The sequence below is a fragment of the Crocodylus siamensis genome, chromosome 2 (assembly GCF_052110815.1).
Source record: "Crocodylus siamensis isolate JL-2025a chromosome 2, ASM5211081v1, whole genome shotgun sequence".
NCBI lineage: Eukaryota > Metazoa > Chordata > Crocodylia > Crocodylidae > Crocodylus > Crocodylus siamensis.
In genome coordinates, this window is record NC_143396.1 from 171,855,992 (window position 1) to 171,874,850 (window position 18,859).

Here is an 18,859-nt window from a genome sequence, read left to right on the forward strand (position 1 = left end):
AAATCCACATTTGTCCATGATTCAGATGTAACACCACTCATATATATAGTGGTGTTTCACCTTAATCCTGGAAAAATGTGGATCTGAGGTTACTTTTTTATAGTGCTGCTGCATTTGAATCCTGGAAAAAATGTGGATTCAGGGTTGGGAGAGGGTTACACCAAAAATTGAGGGGGGTGTTTTTTGGTTTTAGTCAGTGAAAAGGAGGATCCCTGGTGATCACCGCCATAACTCAACAGGACAAACATAGAGCACATGATGCTAATTTCAGTCATAATACAAATCTCTCCTTTCTACAAGGAGACTAATTAAGAAAAGAGGTGGCAGGATTGAAATGGCATTTTTTTTTTTTTTTACAGTTTGAGCCCAAATGCACAAAGGAGCAGAAAGAGAGAGAGAGGGGAGCACCCCCCCCTTTTTTTTTTTTTTGCTACCTTAATTCCCAAATGCCCCCTCCTGCTGCCCCCCTGGCCCCAGTCCCAGTGGGATACAATGTCAAGGCTTCTTTAGGCTCTGCTGGACTCCAGCCTGCTTCCCTTCGAAAGATCAGCGCCGGCCAATGGGAGAGTACAGCGCTGCTGGGGGAGAGCCGGGATTGGCGCAGGAGCTCTGCTGATCACTGTGGAAACCCCATCAGTACTGAATGGAGGAGGATGGGAGGCTGAGGTTCCCCCCGGGCAGGGTTGCAGGAGAGGGGAAAGTCCAGAAGTGCCGGCAAGAGCCGCCTAGAGGGCACTTCCGAGCAGGCAGCGGAGAGGGGCGGCCGCCCAGCCGGCAGGGGGGAGAGGGGAGCAGAGACAAAGAGGAGGAGGGAGGAACGACATGAGAGAAGGCAAAGGGAGAGAACCGGGGATCAGCTGAGCTCACCCAGGAAGGAAACCCTCCTCCCTTGCAGGCCAGAGCGGGGGTGCAGCCAGGGACCGGGCAGTGTCTGCTTCTGGCCAAGGCAAGGCCGGCCCATGGGGAAAGGGGGGGAGAAAGGCGAGGAGACGGGGGAGCCTGAGGCCCAGATCCGCTTCTACAGCTGGGAGGAGATCCAGAAGCACAACCTGAAGACAGACAAGTGGCTGGTGATCGACAGGAAGGTCTACAACATCACCAACTGGGTGAGGAGGCACCCTGGGGGCCACCGCGTGATCAGCCACTATGCTGGCGAGGATGCCACGGTAAGGACAGCTGCGCTGGGCTCTCTCCAGTGGAGACACTGAGGCTGGGGTCCCCGCAGGGATTTACTCTTTGTGCTGCTGTCTCCCTGCCTAACACCTGCTGTACTTACAACTGATCTATTTGGGAGCTTTAGCTCCAGGATGCAAAAAAAAAAAAAATGGAGGGGGGATAAGGGGGAGAGATGTTGGTATAAATTAGCATATAGCACTCTTGAATCCAAGTAATCTATGCCTCTTTTGAATCCAATGATCAATGGTAATGGACAGGAGCTGACCATCTGGCTCTGGAGATTTGCTCTTCAAAGACTGCCAGGCACATCTTGTTTCCCACTTTGTTTCTGTTTGTAAGATGCTGCTAGTTGCTTCAGTGTTATGATCAAGGATCTCTCCTGGTTGAAATGGGTTCCTATAATCCAAAGAGGCTTTTGTGCGGATGGCAAGCTGCAGAGGTGGAGCAGCAGGAGCTGTTTTGTGGTTCCCCAGGAGGGAATCCTCCAGAGGTTTCTACCACAGGTTTGGAAGAAAAGTATCCATTTCTCCCTTGGCTGCTGCCCCTGCGCACAGCTGCTTCTTGCAGTTAACAGTTGGTTTCCTCAGTACTGTCTCACATTTCAGTGCCTCTCTGAAAAATGAGAACTAAAAGGAACACATCTATTATCCCTCTGTTGGCTGTAGTCTGGCTTTTCCCAAGCCACTGTCTCCAAAATTGCAGTCAGAGCATGTGCTCAGAAGAGGGCATCAGTCCACCTTTAATAATAATTATGCTGCACTGTAGCTCTTCAGAGATTATGAACACTGGAGATGACAAGGAGCAAGAAAGGACAACCATTCATTTACCATGATTTGTGAGCTCCTTTGCAGAAAGGAATGGTAGATGTGACAGAATTTGCATGAATTACAAACACCTGGCTATCCACCAATCTGTACTTGCTGCCAGTCACTGGCTCTGAGGTTATTACTGAATATTTTCCTTAAAACACTGTGATGTGCCTTGCTGCGTTATCTCCTTCCATCACAGTCTCTTAGGGGAATAAATGGTCAAAATTCTCCTTGCAGGTGCATTAATGCGCACCCACCGAAATCAGAGGGGCTGTACATGTGTAAAAGATAGGAGAATTTGGTTCAAATACCTGCAGCTGTAAATCCAAGTGCATTTGGCCTTCTTGTCACTCTGAGAGAAAGATCTTGATGTACATTTGTGGCTCCACCGCGAGGCTGTTTCTCCCCCACTACAACCCATTCCACAGTTTTCAGAGAAACAAGCACAGAAGGAGAGCGAACGATTTAAATGTAGCCCAAGATTTAGGTCCCCTTTCTCCTAAGCTGTGCTGGTCAAAGGGATTTGAAGAAGCATTTGCTTTACAACTTTCCTATTTTAAAAGAAATCTATGATTACAAAATAACCTCATTCAGCTGGAAAATGATGCCAAGAAAAATGACAGCTTTTTGTTTTGTGCTCCAGGAAATTGTGGTCCAGTGGGAACATGGAAGCGGTAGCAACAATGCTCCCCCCCACCACCACCCTGCAAAAAAACCCCCCCATAAGTCTGAAATGCAAATCTTATTTCCTGTTCTTATAAAATATCAGCCCTTAGGGCACTCACAAAATTAACACCTAAACGTCCATCATAGGCTGCACTATGGCGACGCACACCAATAGTGCCTTCACATGCATCACAGGTTACACACAGGCTACAACCCCCATCTCTGGAGATTAAAAATTGCTTAACTGACAGAGATCAGGACAACCCTTTCCCTCACTCCCGCTGACATGTTCACACTGCCATGAACCTTCAACCTTACTGGACATCTCACTGGTGTCAGGCAGTCCAGACCTGGCTGTAGTATATCCAAATACCTCATCACTTCTCAGAGTCCATCTTCTACCCCACCTTTCCTTATGTAAGGCATAGAGGGTGCCCTACAATCCCAGTATAGGACCTGAACTCATGACCTCCTACCCTAAAAGAAATTGCACATGTAAGAGGTATATCTAATGAAAGGGCAACTCTGTCATCATCTTTATCTTGTTGAGAGAGAAACTCAGTATTAAATATTCAGGAGATGGCATTCTTCATGCTTCCATGGCGGCATACTGAAACATTCCCCACCGCATATGTCAGTGACATGCCTACTCTTTATCAGCCATCCTTGAATAGAAGGACTCAATGAACCCACCTGCTGGGGTCTCCTTTGAGACATGTGCTAGGGTAGTGGGGAGGTGCAAGGTCAAAATGAAACTAGAGAGAAACCCTTTTGTTCTGATACTGTGCACGTGTGTACTTGTATTTCTAAACAGTTTCAGCTCCTTTCCCTTCCCTCTCGTAGAAGCATGAAACAATCGGACATTGCTCAAAGTTTCAAAGCCCCTCCAAGACCCAAAGAAGGATCCAGAGCAGAGATGGAGGGAAAGCATCTTTCCCAAGATACATTATGAAATACTCACAATGTATTTAGGAAGTGCATGTTAAGGAAGTAGAGAAGGAATCACCAGGCTAAATACAAGTGGATGAAAATACCTTCCAAGAGGCAGGCAGAAACTGCTTCTCTGAGCTGCCCCTCCATTAACATCAAGTGGCTCAGCAGACCACTCCAAGGCTGTAATCAGGATGAGACCAGAGCATTCCTCAGAAGACACACTAATTCCACTAGTTCATGGTATAAATGATACACATCTGGCAATGTCTCATTTCCCTTGTGGTCCAGGCCCTCTCTCTTGTCTTTCCCCAGGATCTTTGCTCTGAGTCACTGACCGGGCAGCAAGGATCCTTGGATATCCATCGCAAACTTTAATTCTTTTCACACCCTTTCTCCCATGCATATCCCTCCATGATTATTTGCTACATGGTGACACAGTGATGTGCACTGACAGGGAAGGCAGACCCTCGCATAAATTTGGCAGACTTGGTCTTTGTTCTCCCTCACATCCAGGGCCTCAAAGGCACCTGAATAGGAACCTGGCCCTTTGCAAATAAGAAAATGCCTATAGCCTTGGAAAGGTATAGATAGACCGCCATTAGTTAGACAAGCTTCATTTGTCCCCTGCCTCCTCCACCCCACTCCCAATCCCCGATGAAGGGACCAGGAGCGTGCTTTAAACACAAATGAGGAGGAGGAGGTCTATTTTATGAATTTGCTGTGGCAACAGGTCTGAAAGCTGACATCTAACAAGTGAGATTTTCTGTTTAGGTAAGCATTTTAGCCAGTATCTGAAAGGAATCGAATTCAGGTAACCAGGTTTTTTCCATTAAATTCTGGGGGTATTAGCTTATTGTGAGGGTTTACCACGTTAACTGGGGAGATCTGGTTTCAAGTCCCCACTCTGCTACAGCTTTTATGTTTGACTTTAGAAAAAGTCACTCGGCTTCTCCATACCTCAATATCCTCTATATGCAATGGTAATCATAGCTCTTCCCTATCTCATAGAGGTATTGCAAGAATAAATGCATTAAAGAGTGTGAAGAACACATACTGTAGTGAGGGAGGCCATACAAGTACGTTTGCAGATATATAAGTAGGTAAACTTAGAGACTCAAGACAAGGTGTCTTTGACCTGGGGCAGAGAAAAGGAGAAGAGCTCCAAACCATTCCCAGTGTGCCCTGGGAGGTTGTCCCAGTTTCAGCCATTAGTGTAGCTGTGTTAACTCTCAAATACATGCCAGGCAAGCTGTAGCTGGAATCAGCAGGACTCACTCTTATTTGATATCCAAGTAAGCTCTGCCAGTCTAAATCACAGCTTTCCTTGTCTACATGAGAGGATTATAGTGATGATTTAAACCAAGGCCAGCCCCTTATGTTACAAAGGCATAAACAGACCCAGTCTCACTGCAAATAATCTGCTACAGTAACAGGCTTTCCCTTTATTCCCCACTTGATTCCAAAAGGGTATTTTTTTTCAACACTCAATTGCAAGCTGCCCATTAAGAAGAGAGGTTTTCATTCCCTCGCTGAGGTAATGAGGTGTCAAGATGCTCCCACAGCTAATTGGAAAATCCAAATGCTACAAAAAATGTGCATTTTGTAAGTCAGATTTATTCAGCACTGTGTCCTGCTTCCCTCAGTTCTCTTAGGCTGCTGGATGTTTACCTCTTTCCCTGCTAAGATGCTAGCATTGTACAGCTTTCTTAACCTCTGAATTATTCCCTACACTTTTTCTTTTCTTCTAGTAACTGTACCTGGTTTCTGTCCTCCTCTGTCCCTGTTCTAGCCTTTACTTCTCATATATCAGAAGGACATGGCTTCTTCCTGCATTTCTTGAACCTCAAGTTAAATGACTGGGATTGTCTCCCCCCTTCCTTCTTCATCTCATCCCTTTCTGTCAGCAAATGTTTCTTGGGCAGAATGCAGTCTTAGGGTGCAATGCAAAGTCCTAATTAGAGTAATTTGAAGGGGGCTACAGTGGTGTGGGCACTAAGACACATGGTTGCCAGCACAGAGATCACAAGTTCAAGGCCAGAACAGAAGTGCTTACAGCATAGCCCTGACATTCCAGTGAATCTGCAAATTATGCTAAATACCTTGTCACACAAAAACATGAGGAAGGAAGGAAGAAGGTCATTTGAAAAGCTCCCATTGACTCCATTGAGCTTTGGACCCTGCCTAGACTATTCAGGATTCAGCACCTAGAGTCAGACCTAGATTTTCTAAAGAGCTCAGCACCCAGGTAGGTCAGCTACAGAGAACAAGCACATGAAAATCTGGATTTTGTGTTTAGAAAATAGGTGGGTACTTCTGAGTCCTATTCCTAGCTTTTATACCATGGAAAGGCACTTCTCTGTGCCTTGGTTTGTGCAAAATGAGTAACATTATTAAAATTGCAAAACATATTTAAGTGAATGCTTTGAGTTTCATGGGTGAAAAGAGTTGTGGCAGCATGGGGTGGTATTATCCTGGGACTCTAAGGGGGTCAGGCAACTAACTGTCTCTAAATTTTCCTCCCTTTTGATTCCCTTGAAAATGTTAGCCCTCTTGTGCTAGGTGGCATGGTGACCACATTCACTAGCCTGTCTGTGTGACAAGTGAAAGCTGTCATACTGGCAATGGGCAGAAACACTGTGCAGCCAATGCTCCCTTTAAGATGTGGCGGTCTATGATCACGCCGCTTCGGTCTGCCCCACAGCACCCAAACCACTTTGTCTGCCTCTGCCCTTAGACACAGCTGTAACTAGAACTCCCAAATTCAAGATTACACAGTTTAGGATTCTTCTGATAAAAACACCATTTTCAGCTTCTTTTTCTCTTTAATACTTTAAATTCAAATGCATAAACTAGTGACAATAACGACAAACTGCTAAATGGCTAAAAAATGGCAAAAAAACTGGTGGTACCCCTAGCCCCCGCCTCCAGGAGCAAGGAGGCACATGGCATTGGGGCTGGGGAGTGGAGCAGTTTCCCAGTGCCTGTGCCAGTCCCCAGCCCCAGCATCGCCTCCCAGAGCAGAGAGGTTTCCAGGCCCCAGCCCCCACCTCAGCTTTGGGAGTGAGGAGGCACATGGCATCAGGGCTGGGGAGCAGAGCAGCTTCCCGGCACTGGCAGAGCCCGCACCAGCCCCCAGCCCCTGCATTGCCTCTGGGAGCAGAGCAGTTTCCCAGCCCCAGCCCCCTCCTTGCCTCCAGGAGCGAGGAGGCACGTAGCATCAGGGCTGGGGAGCAGAGCAGTATCCCAGCGTCAGCAGAGCCTACGCCAGCCCCCAGTCCTACCTCACCATGCTTGTGAGAGTGAGGAGACACATGGCATCGGGGCTGGGAAGGAGACACATGGCCTTAGGGAGGAGCCGCTGCCTGAGCTTACCTCCGGTAAGTGCCCTGTGCCAGCCCTGGTGCCTCCACCATGCCTCTTCTAGTGTCACTTTTATGATGCACCTCTCCAGGCAGGTATGCGGCATTATTTTAAAGCATGTGCAGCCATGCACATGCACAGTTTGGAGGGAACCTTGTATGCAGCATACAGCATCAGGGGGAAAAAAAACCCAACAAGAATAATGCCCAGAATCCCCTTTTGAGTTCTAAAGCCACGGGAGACATTGTAGATTGGGAATTTGGCAATTTGAATAGATAAGCAAGTCTCTGATGGGACTCTTTGTAATAGAAGCTCTTGGGATCATGGGGAACAACTAAAATTCACTTGCAAGTTCTGGAAAGATTCGGCTACTACATAGTTCTGGGATTCACGGAAGAAAGAGCAGGGATGGAGTAACTTTTATGAAAATCTCCCCATCATTCTGGACCAGCACCACCTTTCTGGACCACAGTCTGACTGGTGGAAAGAAGGGAGATTATGAACAACTGCAAAATACCTTTGGAGGTATCAGTCCTTCTCCCTGCTAGGACTCTGTGGGATCTTGGTGCTGGAAGATATGTAGGAGGAAGCATGAGATGAGGGAGAAGTTAGTTCAAATCTTATCAAGGAACAGAGAAGGGTATTGGCTATATACCAGGGAAGTCCCCTACATAAATCTGGCAGACTCAGCCTTTTCTCCCTGACATCTAAGGCCTCAACATATACCTTGCAAAATATTTCTCAAATCAGGACATCTAGGTCCTTCCAGACACACAGTAAACACGAAAAGCATATGGAGTTTTCTAAGCGATTATTGGGAGTCAGCAGTTCTACAATAGAATATACCAGTAAGTGTAACCAATCTTTCTTGATCAGTTAGCAATCCATTGTAATTTATAATATATTGGTTATAAAGGAACTAGCTTTCCCAATGGTAAAATTTCACTGCTTTCAGACACACTTATGAATGTAGCCATTGCTAGTTCTGGTGTTTGGTTTGATACCATACTAGTTTACAACCCATCAAAAGCAAAAGCTTTAGGATTGCGCCAGAGAGTCTCTGGCCAGCAAACTTGATCTTGCAGTGGAGTGGGGAGAACCTTTTGTTGAATGCAGTGCAATGCCACAAGTCCTTAAGGCAAGATTTTGAAAGGTATTTAGGCACCTACTGGTAGAGATGCCTAAAATCAGTGAGCACCCCTTGGGATTTTCATAAGTACCTAATTTCCATTCAAAGCAAACAATGAGGTACCTAATTCCTATTGGGAAATCCCACAAGACAGATTTCTATCAGCATCTTTAGATGACTAACATTGCAGTTATCTTCTTGACCTGGAAGCACAGCATTGAGAAGAATTGTGTACTGTGGGGTTGCAATTGAGCCAATGGTCAATGGTGTAATGTGACATCACTGCCTGTGATGATGGTGGCACAGCAGCAGCAAGTCCTGCAATGCAGCTGCTTCTGTTTTTTCACATACCCCCTTCCCTTCTGGGGTTATAACCTGAGGCTGTTGCTGTAGTCATCCCCCTTTCCCCCCTTCATTATGCTACTGCCAATACCATTATACTACTGCTGAATAAGTATGGGAAAATGGTGTGGAGGAGGGTACTGCAGGAGACAGAAAGGAATGAACCAGTGTGAAATGGCCAATAGCTGCTATTGAATCTTGTTTATTTACCTGTGTTTCTTCCCCAGGATGCTTTCTGGGCCTTTCACATCAATCCCAGCTTTGTGCAGAAGTTTCTCAAGCCATTACTTATTGGAGAGCTTGCCCCAGGAGAACCCAGCCAGGATCGAGATAAAAATGTGAGTAGCTCTCAGTTAGGGGTTTTCTGCTCGACAGGAATCCATAATCTGCCCATTCCATCTTAATTATCAAGCCACCCTCCAAGTTCCTGTGTCCAGTGCTGTTATACACAATGCACAAGTCTGCCTCACTATAAGCAGCTCCAGAGAGCACAGAAACCTGGGGAAAAGACACTCACATTCAAGACACCTCTGTGTATGTTCCAGTGTTGACAAGTACGAGGATACCATACTTGCAACAGGCCTTCCTGTTCTATTCCTGCAGTTTCTTCAGTAGCTACACTTGTGCAGCTCAACTTCTTTCTGTAACAGTCAGGCAAGTCTAGCCCTTAGCATCCAGATTGCAATGCCCATAAAATGAAAGGGAAAAGAATCAAGATTAGGCTAGATCTGGTTCCAGTCTTTGGGGCTGGGACACATCTCTAATCAATAGTCTTGCTGTTCATATTCTGATGTCCTGGTTCTGCCAGTCATTCATAGAGCTTGTTGGTTTTTTTGCTATGGATAAAAGGGCTTCAAAATAATGACATGGATACTGCTTGCCACCTGTCCCTTCTACAGTCTGCTCCATAACATCCTTTAGACGGCTCACCCCAAGGAAATTCTACTCCAAAATTCAGATCAGCTTCTGCTGAGCCCTCAGATGAAGAAGTAGTTCAAAAGAGTAGCCATGTTGATGGCACATGTGGCATGGGGATGAAATGCCAATGGGAGAAAGCAAACAAAAATGGTTTGGGCTGAGTACTGTGCTTATAAAGCTGCAGAGCTGTCCTCTCATTTGTTTCACATCATGGGACCAGTGCTATACACCTACCAAATGTTCCATTCATTCATTATTCAAATGTTGTGTGCTGCCTGGCTGCTTTCTAAAGTGAAATCCTTCCTCATCTCTATTGTTCTTTAGATGACGGAATTTAATATATACTTTCGTCATCAACAACAGGGGGTGATTACATTAACCTTCATAAATGACTACACACAGCAACTGACCAGTCAAAAAGAGAAAATGGCTGCTTTAGATGCAACACTCGCACAACAACAGAGCTTCAGGGCTGTGGATAGGTGAATGGACTGAATCGTAATTTCAGGGAAAAAGAAAATAGGCTAAATCTTTGGTTCATGCAAGTCAGGCATGGTAAAGATATTATCGATAAAGCTGTCATCTGGTGTGCAGGGCTCCTCACAGTGCTGGAAATTCAATGGCAGCAGTAGTAGTAGTGTTAATCACTAAAGCTCCCAGCTCCCAATTAATACTGCCAGTGATTGTCCCACTGCCAAGTTTATAGTTTCATAGATGGTAGGGTCAGAAGGGACCTGAGCAAATCATCAAGTCTGACCCCCTGCCATGGGCAGGAAAGAGTACTGAGGTCAAATGACCCCGGCTAGGCATCAGTCTAGCCTCCTTTTGAAGACTCCCAGGATAGGAGTGAGCACCACTTCCCTTGGAAGTTGATTCCAGCTCCTAGCCACCCTGACTGTGAAGTAGCGCCTCCTGATACCTAGCCTGAATCTATTCTCAGTCAACTTATGGCTGTTATTCCTTGTTACTCCTGGTAGTGCTTGGAGGAACAGGGACTCTCCCGTTGTCTGCTGGTCCCCCTTGGCCAGTTTATAGATGGTCACCAGATCCCCTCTCAGACTTCTGTTCTGGAGGCTGAACAGGTTCAGGTCCCGCAGCCTTTCCTCACAGGGCCTGCCTTGCTGCCTCCTGATCATACAGCCCACAGGACTCCCACAGGAATGGATCCAGAGCACAGAGCCATGTCACCTGTCCTGTGGGTCTGTCCATGGGGCTAGAAATTTGGTGGCTGCAAGAGCTTTGGCTCCCACAACTCTGGGAGCTACTGCCATCATATTTTCAGCCTTGTGGGTAGCCCCTCATTCCTGGCCCACAGGCTGGCCATACCATGTGGTCAAAATGAGATTTAAATCCCTGGTATAAACTTATGTAGCTTTATTTCTTCAGTATGGCTCAGATGACTTACACCAGCTAAGAATCTGGACTTAAACTCCCTTCCTGTTTCAAAAAGAGTAGGTCAAGGAGGCAAAATTAATCTTAGAAGGTGAGAGAATAGGATCACATTCCTGGAGAAACAGCTGACAACTGCCTGAGTATGTAGACTTTATTGTTCCAAAACAGTGATGGGGGCATTAGAGTTGAAGCCCAAAGCTTCATGGGAAAAAATCAGACCTGTATAGACAGTGAATGTTTTGTTTTGCATTTCCTTTTCATAGTCTCAGCTGGTGGAGGATTTCCGAGCCTTGAGGAAGACAGCAGAAGAAATGAACTTGTTCAAAGCAGATCCTGTATTCTTCTCACTTTACCTCTGTCATATCTTGATTATGGAAGCTTTGGCTTTGTTAATGATTTCATATTATGGCACCGGCTGGATCACAACTTTTATCCTTTCCTGCATCCTTGCAACCTCCCAGGTGAGAAGTAGTGGGTCCTAGGTAGTCAACTTGCACGTGCTTCTGTGAAAGCTGACCCATCCATGCATCCAGTTGTTCAGAGCCTTTCCTGCCAAGATTAGTACCAAACTCCCTTTAGAAGCACATTCCAAGACCAATCACCCCCTCACCACATAATGTTCATGCTCCCTGAACACCTTTTTCTCCCATGTCCCTCTCTCCTGGATCCAGTAACCCCTGTAGCAAGCGTAGAAATTCATCTCCTCTTCCATACCTTTGCTTTTGGTAGGACCATACACACCATCATGTTGACACACACAGTACTTGCCTTTCACTCTATATCTTGCCTGCCTTTGCGTTCTAGCCACCCTGTGACCTGTTTCTTTTCTTCCCCAGGCCCAGGCTGGGTGGCTGCAACATGACTTTGGTCACCTCTCTGTCTTTAAGAAGTCTGTATGGAACCACATAGTCCACAAGTTTGTGATTGGGCACCTGAAGGTAAAGGAAGATGGTACACTCTGTGCTAAGGAGACAATTGCAGTGGAGAAGTCTGGGGATCTTATCAGTCCCTTGTCACATGCTTTAGATGGAAAAGCAATAAACCCACACAGGGAAGATGAATTTGCTACCGATTCCCTGTGAAGCTGGAGCAAAGATCAGATGTGAATCCAGGACTTTAGCAACTTACAGCTATAGTCCCAGCAACTATAGCTTTAGCAGCTATACTCCCAGGGACTTCAGTGGAACTACTTGATTTACACTCACAAACTCAATAAGGTTCAATGCAGAGTTCTGTGCAATACAGCTGTGTAGAACAGTTGTTCTCAACCTTTCTAGAGTCAAGGCAACCCCCCGCCTTAAACTCAAGGCATTCCTCAGAAAATGCTGGCTCTTTGTTTTCACTCATTTTTGATTGCAGAAAAAGACAAGAGCCATTTTTAAGTTGCAAAGAACTCTGAAAGGCCACAAAAGCGCAGAACATTTTTAACACTATGGATTCCTGGTCAAAACTTCTGGGTTTCTTTTGTTCCAAGGCACCATGGTTAAGGATCACTGATCTAGCATATGTTCCTGGAAAGGGGAGGTCTTGTAGGAAACAAGGAAATGGTACATATTATCAATTGCCTATTTGGTTGCACAGGCTTGGACTGCAACCACTAGCAATAATTATGACAGCAATAAGAAATAGCTTGTGTTTCCCAACATAGGGTTTCATCTACTGGCAAGTGCAGTAACAAGCAGCCTCCTGGAGTTGCAACAATACTGCCTTTCCATAGCATGTGGCCATACCCTTCCACTGCCCTCCTTAGTATCCAGCACAGAAAGTATCTGCCAGAAGTTTTTTATTAGTTTGCAACCAGCACACACATTGTTTGACTGTTTCTTAACATACTTTTACAGAGAGAGGAGGAAGGGCATTTCCCACTAGGACTCCATTTATTTCTAGAGTATGCAAAGGGACTAGAGGTAGAGCTTCATTCATATGAATAAGGTTACATGAGCTGGTAGAGTGCGTTCTAAAAGAAATTGCTTCTCCAGGTCAGGTTGGTTAGTACAGAAAAACATGAGGCAGAAGGCAGGCAAAATACCAAAGAGGACAGAGGACGAGATCAGGTGCACAATGGTATCAGCAGGCTTTAAAGATAAAAGCACATCACATGGATAAACTATTAGATTTAGGTATCGTAAGCAGAGCAGTAAATTTCCTTCTAGCATGAGGGGTGGGCACAGTTGGACCTTTAACATTCTCACTGTCAGACCTTCCTAATTCACTCCACAAATGATCACTCACAAATCCTGAACAGAAAACACCAGGGAAGCATAATGCAAAACAACTTATCTCAGCAGTCTAACAAGAGCTCCTACTTCATGGCTAGTCAGTCATTTATGGAGAAATTCCAACAGCCAATTGCAGGACTATTGCTGAGTCCTGGGGCAACCATTTTCCAACATACTTCATTAGAGCGAAGTATCTTCATCATCTTTCCATAGCCAAACTCAAGGCTACTTTGTGAAAAAGAGGCTCTCTGTATACTCTGAATTCTTGGAAGAGATTAGGAGCAGCATGAGAAGCCAGCAGTCCACAATGCGTCTTGCCACTCACAAGGCAAATGCTTTGCTGGCCTCCTGCCTGAACTTCCTTGGCAGTGACACAGCTTGGGACTGCATTTCTCAGGAGCTGGAGAGACAATGAGGGTATAAGACTGCTAGGGGCACTGTCCAGTACTTCCCCACCCCCTTGTTTATTTTCCATTAAGACCCTTTTAAAAGTTTGGGAGGAAAATCTTCACTAGCCAGTTTTCTATTGAGTCATTGGCCCCCACACGCAACTTGATTCTTCCATGACACAAACCAACACAGATTAGCCTTCATCACATTGTTGCTACGATTACCATTGACTTGCCTGATGACACTAATGATAGAGGTTAGAGCAAAGAATGTCATTTCTCTTGTACTCCCCATGCTGAACAGGTTTCTGCCTGCCTGCTTTTTAGACTAAAAATATTAGGGATTACGTGCAGTTTGGGCTGATTTCACATGCACACAAAGTGAATAGAATGTTTTAATTCAGCTAAACTGAATTCATAGAATCATAAAAATAAAGAATGGAAAGGGTCCTCAAGAGGCCATTGAGCCTACCACCCTGAAATGAGGCAATGTCAGGTATACCTAGACTATATACACAAAAAATCTGTTCTTAAATACCTCCCATTAAGCAGATTCTACAACATCCTTGTATAGCTTATTCTAACTTTTCACAACCATTGAGTTATGAATTCTTGCATCTTGCCCTTTTCATAGTATCAACAGAGAACAAATGGTCATCATTATTATAACAGCCTTTTCCAAAGCAAGTGACTTAAATAACTCTGTCCCCCGCAGCATTCTTCTTCGTGTGCCATGTTTTCCAAACCTGACGTCATTCTTTTTCTCCTCTAGATTCTACCGGTTTGTCGTGATCTTTTGTAAGGGCTAGTGCTCAAAACTGGGCGCACCATTCCATCTGGTCTCACGTTCTTGACTCCTATTCTTCCAAATCTTTAATGAAAATATTGAACAGTAATAGGGCAGACCTAAGCAGAAAAGCATTTAAAATGCCCTCCCAGTTAGAGAGAACTATTCTCTGAGAGCAGTGTCTCAAACACCTGTGCACCTGCCTTGAATTGATTATATTAGGTTCATATTTTCTTACCTTGTTTAAGAGAATATTGTGAGGACAGTGTTAAAAGCCTTACTGAATTAAAGATATATAATATATGCAGCCTCCTTCTTATCCATTAGTCCAGTAACCCTGTCAAAGGAAGAAAATTAGATTTGTTTGACAGAATCTATATTTAACAAGCCCACATTGGCTTGCTTGCTTTAAAAAAAAAAATCCCCTTATCTTCTAGGTACTTGCAAACTGGTGGCTTAATAATATGTTGCAGAATCTTTCCAGGAATCAAAGTTAGGCTGACTGGTTTGGAACTTCCAGAAAACCTCCTTTTTCCTCTTCCCCGCCCCCCACCCAAAGGTAGGTGCTATATTTGCCTGGCCTTTCTGGGACCTCTCCCCATCCTCCACAGATTCTTGAAGATAACGACCAGTGGTTCAGATATTCCTTCAGCTAGGTTCTTAAACAGCACGCAGTGAATTTCATTAGATTTGGCTGATCCGTCTGTCATCTACCTATTCTATAACATGTCCTTTCTTTATCATCGCTAATGAAGTGTCTGATCACAGTTTGCCTTTTTCATGAAGACTGGAGCAAAGACAACCTCAGATACCTCAGCCTTCTCTGTGTCGTCCTTTATTTGCTCTCCTTTTACATGTGGTAATGGACCTCTGTATCCCTTTGTTTTCTTCATTCTCTTCATATATTCACAGAAGATTTGTTGTTGCTGTTAAATGATTTTAGTTGCTCCTTGTTAACACGCTCCTTGTTAAAAGAATTTAGTTTTGTACCTAACTGTCCTTCTGACCTAACTTTCCTACAGATTCCTGCTATTCTTTTGTGCTCTTCATTCACTATGTGTCCTCATGTTTTCTTCTGCTGCTATTCCTTCTTGATTTTCAGATCAGTAGAGAGCTCCTCAGGAAGCCACAGTGGTCTCATATGATGCTTCCCCTCTCTCCTCCATGTCATGATGGCTTTCAGTTGTTCATTAATGTGGTCTCTTTCAGAAATTGACCTCTCTTCTACATTCGTGCATCATTTAAAAACATCTTCCCAAGACAGTCTCCCTACAAGCTCCCTGAGTGTACTGAAATCTGCTTTTCTGAACTCCCTTATCCTTATCCTGCTACTCTCACACCTTCCTTCCCTTACAAGAGTGAGCTTCTACCCATAGTGCCATAGTATCTCCCCCTTTATAGTCTCAATCGGTTCCCCTATATTAGTGAGATTTATATGAACTAAGGATGTAGCTCTTTAACATTTATAACAATTTTAAAAGATAGTCTATTGTTTGGGTATAATCAAAATTGCACTGAAATGGATATCATAGTAGGGAGAAACTATGCCTTTTTACAGACTAACTATTCTTCCTTCTTCCCATCCCTAGGGTGCTTCAGCAAACTGGTGGAATCACCGTCACTTCCAACATCATGCAAAGCCCAATATCTTCAAGAAGGACCCAGATGTGAACATGATACACATATTTGTCCTGGGAGATTCTCAGCCTGTTGAGGTAAGACAGTGGGATGAAAAGAAAGTGGCACTTTCCCTGAAAGTCTTCAGCAAATATTGTGTATGTGAAATTTTAAAAAGGCGATCTGTATCTGATGGACCAAACTCTAGTTGTTAAGATTCAATATCAAAGAAATGCAGAGAAGAAGTATCCCAACCCAAAAGAAAATTGCCTGACAGGAGTTGGGCCCAAGTTTTGGAAAGATGCAAGGGCCATGATTAGGTCAACCAATATAAATTCTCATCCCCATTCCCAGCCCAAAGATAGTTGTATTTTTGAATTGCAGCAGGGGGAGTGAAAGGGGGGAGAATGATAGGAATGAGAGTGAAAACAGGATGTAGAAAGCCAGTAAAAAAATTTCATCCAGAAATATGAGCTAAGGTATAGAGAGAGAATGGCAGAGGACACTCACTTTTGAGTACAAATAGATTTAGTTAAAAAGTTGATCTCATTTTCGGCATACAGAGTCTTTCAATATTTAGTGTAGCCATTTTCCATATATACTAAGCATGAGTAGAAATGTGTACTTAACTGGACCCCTTGCAGTTCAGCTGAGGTGAGCTATCATGGTAACACGGGTGCAAGGATTTTTTGCTTTGTCCAGCTTTAGACAAGATCTGAGGAAATTGTATAGGGTGCAGAATCCTACAGTACTTCAATTTTAGATGTTAAGTACAAGTCTTGGTTGAACTGAACACCCACGCAGGGGTGCAATCAAAATCACAGAATAGTAAGGTTGGAAGGGACCTCAGGAGGTCACCTAATCAAACCCTCTGTAACAAGGAACTGGGGACTCCTTTAGTTTAAGGAAGACGCATCTGCAGGAAGCTCCCCAGGTCAGAGGGAAGACTGCTCATTATGGGCTGGCTGCAAGGGAATAAGCAGCCAGGGACACATAGGTTGCAAGCACCTATTGCTGGGCTAGCTGGCTAGCAATAGGACGGTAGGGCAGAGCCCTGTTTGAGTAGCAAGGGTACTGGTATGGCAACCAAACTAGCAGCCATAATTTGCATATCAGAATAAAGGAAGGACAGCTGTGCTGGGCTAGAACAGTGGTTCCCAATCTGTGGTACAGGTACCACCAGTGCTATGCAGACAACCTGTTAGTGGTGTGCATTAGCAGATTTATTATAATGACCTTATATGACAAAAATGTGCTGGTGGTACTTAAGATTGTATCATTTTAAATTGGTGGTGCCCAATCGGTCAGAGTTTGGGAACCACTGGGCTTGAACCCCAAGAGGGGGAGATAGTGTATGTTAAGCAGTTGCTTGTTATTTTTTGTTTGCTTAAGTTTAAGCTAGCGGAGGTGGCTACAAGGGGCTATGAGGAGACTGCTGTGGAGTGTCTAGGGCATACTGAGGTTAAGCCACAAGGCAGGATTTTAGCCCGTAAGGGAACTGGTGCGTTAGAACACGGAAGGGGCCAGGAGGACCCCACTTAATGCCTGAGAGACAGGACAGGGATCAGCAGAGTTTGAGATGGACCCACCGACCAGTAACAAGACAAGGGCTCACTCAGGGACCCTGTGGTAGCCTCCCTTTTCATAACCAATTAATCCTAACAAAGGTGTGCAGGCAAAAGGAAAGGGAGGATACCTAAAGAGTCTGTGCAGGGTAGGAATGGTGCAGCCACTAAGGGGTGTTGTGGCCACCTCTGGGGCTTGATCCTGTCATGCTCGTCATCTCCAGAAGTTTCTCTTCAAATACCTGAATGATCATTAGATGGAGGATGCATATAGTCTATTTTCTTTGGCCACAGCAGACAGGACAAGGAGCAATAGTCTTAAAGTAAGACCAGCTCTCCTGAACAAACTTTCTTCTCAGACTGGTCTCCCAGAGAATCCTGCCAACCAGTTCCCTGAGTTTCTTAAGGCCTGTCTTTCTGAAATCTGATGTCTTCATTTTGCTGCTCCCCTTGCTTCCTTCCTGTCTTTTCCTCCCTGCCAGTCCTGCTTGAACAATTTATACCCATGGAGATTAAGCCCCGACATGTATCCCTGCATCTAGTCCAGATGTGGGCTTTGGGCTTGCCAGTAAAAGGTGTGCAAAATACTTGCTTGTTTCCCAGCCAGAGCTGGTAGGGGAATTGGCAGGAAAAAAATGAACTCTTGACTACATCTCTTAATGCACCAGCCAGCAAAGCTGAGCTGGCAGCATGGGGTGGAATGGTTTTCTGCCAGCATGGGCTAGCAGCAAATGATTATTGCCCCTGCCCTTGAGTAAGCAAAAACGGAGGCAATTCAGAAGCAGGATGCCTCCTTGAGAAACAAGGAAAACCAGTTTATTAAAAGACAAAGGTCCAAGTCCTCAACTGTGTAAATCACTGAAGCTACAGTGATTTACGGCAACTGAGTTTCTTGGTCATGGCTCCACAGCTACTGAGAGCCACACTGCACACTTAGTTACAGGGTATATTAAGGCACAGCAATTAAATCCACCACTTCAGACCCAGAGGAGGTTTCATACTGGGCGCATCACCATAGTGAAGTCAATGAAGTATGCCAATTTATTTTGTGAAAATCTGGCTCCTGCTGGCTGAGTTTTGCACAAAGATCATAGTCCCATTGTCATGAAATAACAAAATATGGATGCTTATGGCAATGGAGAATCTGTTTTGCTCTCTGAAGATGTATGTTAGAAGTACAGTATGTAGACCATAACTGTATTTGGATCCTCTTATGTGTCCAGACCTTTCTGTGATGGAGCCAAAATTGGAGCCCTGCGGAACTCAGATCTTGCTTAATTCCCTCCAAATAAAAGTGCAATCCATGAAGTCATTGGTGCTACATAAGGTGTGGGAATTTATAAGTGACAAAGGGTACTGATCTGTTGGATCAAACTCATGGACATGAACAAGCCCCAGAAGACCTCACTCACTGAGAGGGAAAGGGACAAAATAGTTGGGAGTGGGGAATCAGTAAAAATTGTCCAAGGAGACGGGCAGAAATTTGGAGATAAACATGTAAAAGAAAAGTACTAGTGGGGGGAACACAGGAGAGAACCCCAGAAAACTGGTGACAAA

General features: G+C 44.8%; 1 protein-coding gene across 2 annotated transcripts in view; it reads left to right on the forward strand.

The window, feature by feature from the left end:
• Positions 1 to 653: 653 nt before the first annotated feature.
• LOC149871313 (acyl-CoA 6-desaturase-like) overlaps positions 654 to 18,859 on the forward strand; it is a 38,270-nt gene continuing 20,064 nt past the window's right edge. The window contains exons 1-5 of one of the 2 annotated variants that reach the window (XM_090032301.1): positions 656 to 1,166; positions 8,643 to 8,753; positions 10,989 to 11,186; positions 11,562 to 11,663; positions 15,710 to 15,835. In XM_090032301.1, coding sequence (XP_089888427.1) covers positions 960 to 1,166; positions 8,643 to 8,753; positions 10,989 to 11,186; positions 11,562 to 11,663; positions 15,710 to 15,835 — 744 coding nt within the window. In that variant the 5' untranslated portion in view covers positions 656 to 959. Of the gene's footprint in view, positions 1,167 to 8,642; positions 8,754 to 10,988; positions 11,187 to 11,561; positions 11,664 to 15,709; positions 15,836 to 18,859 lie in introns of both variants that reach the window. The other variant, XM_090032302.1, reaches the window with a different exon arrangement.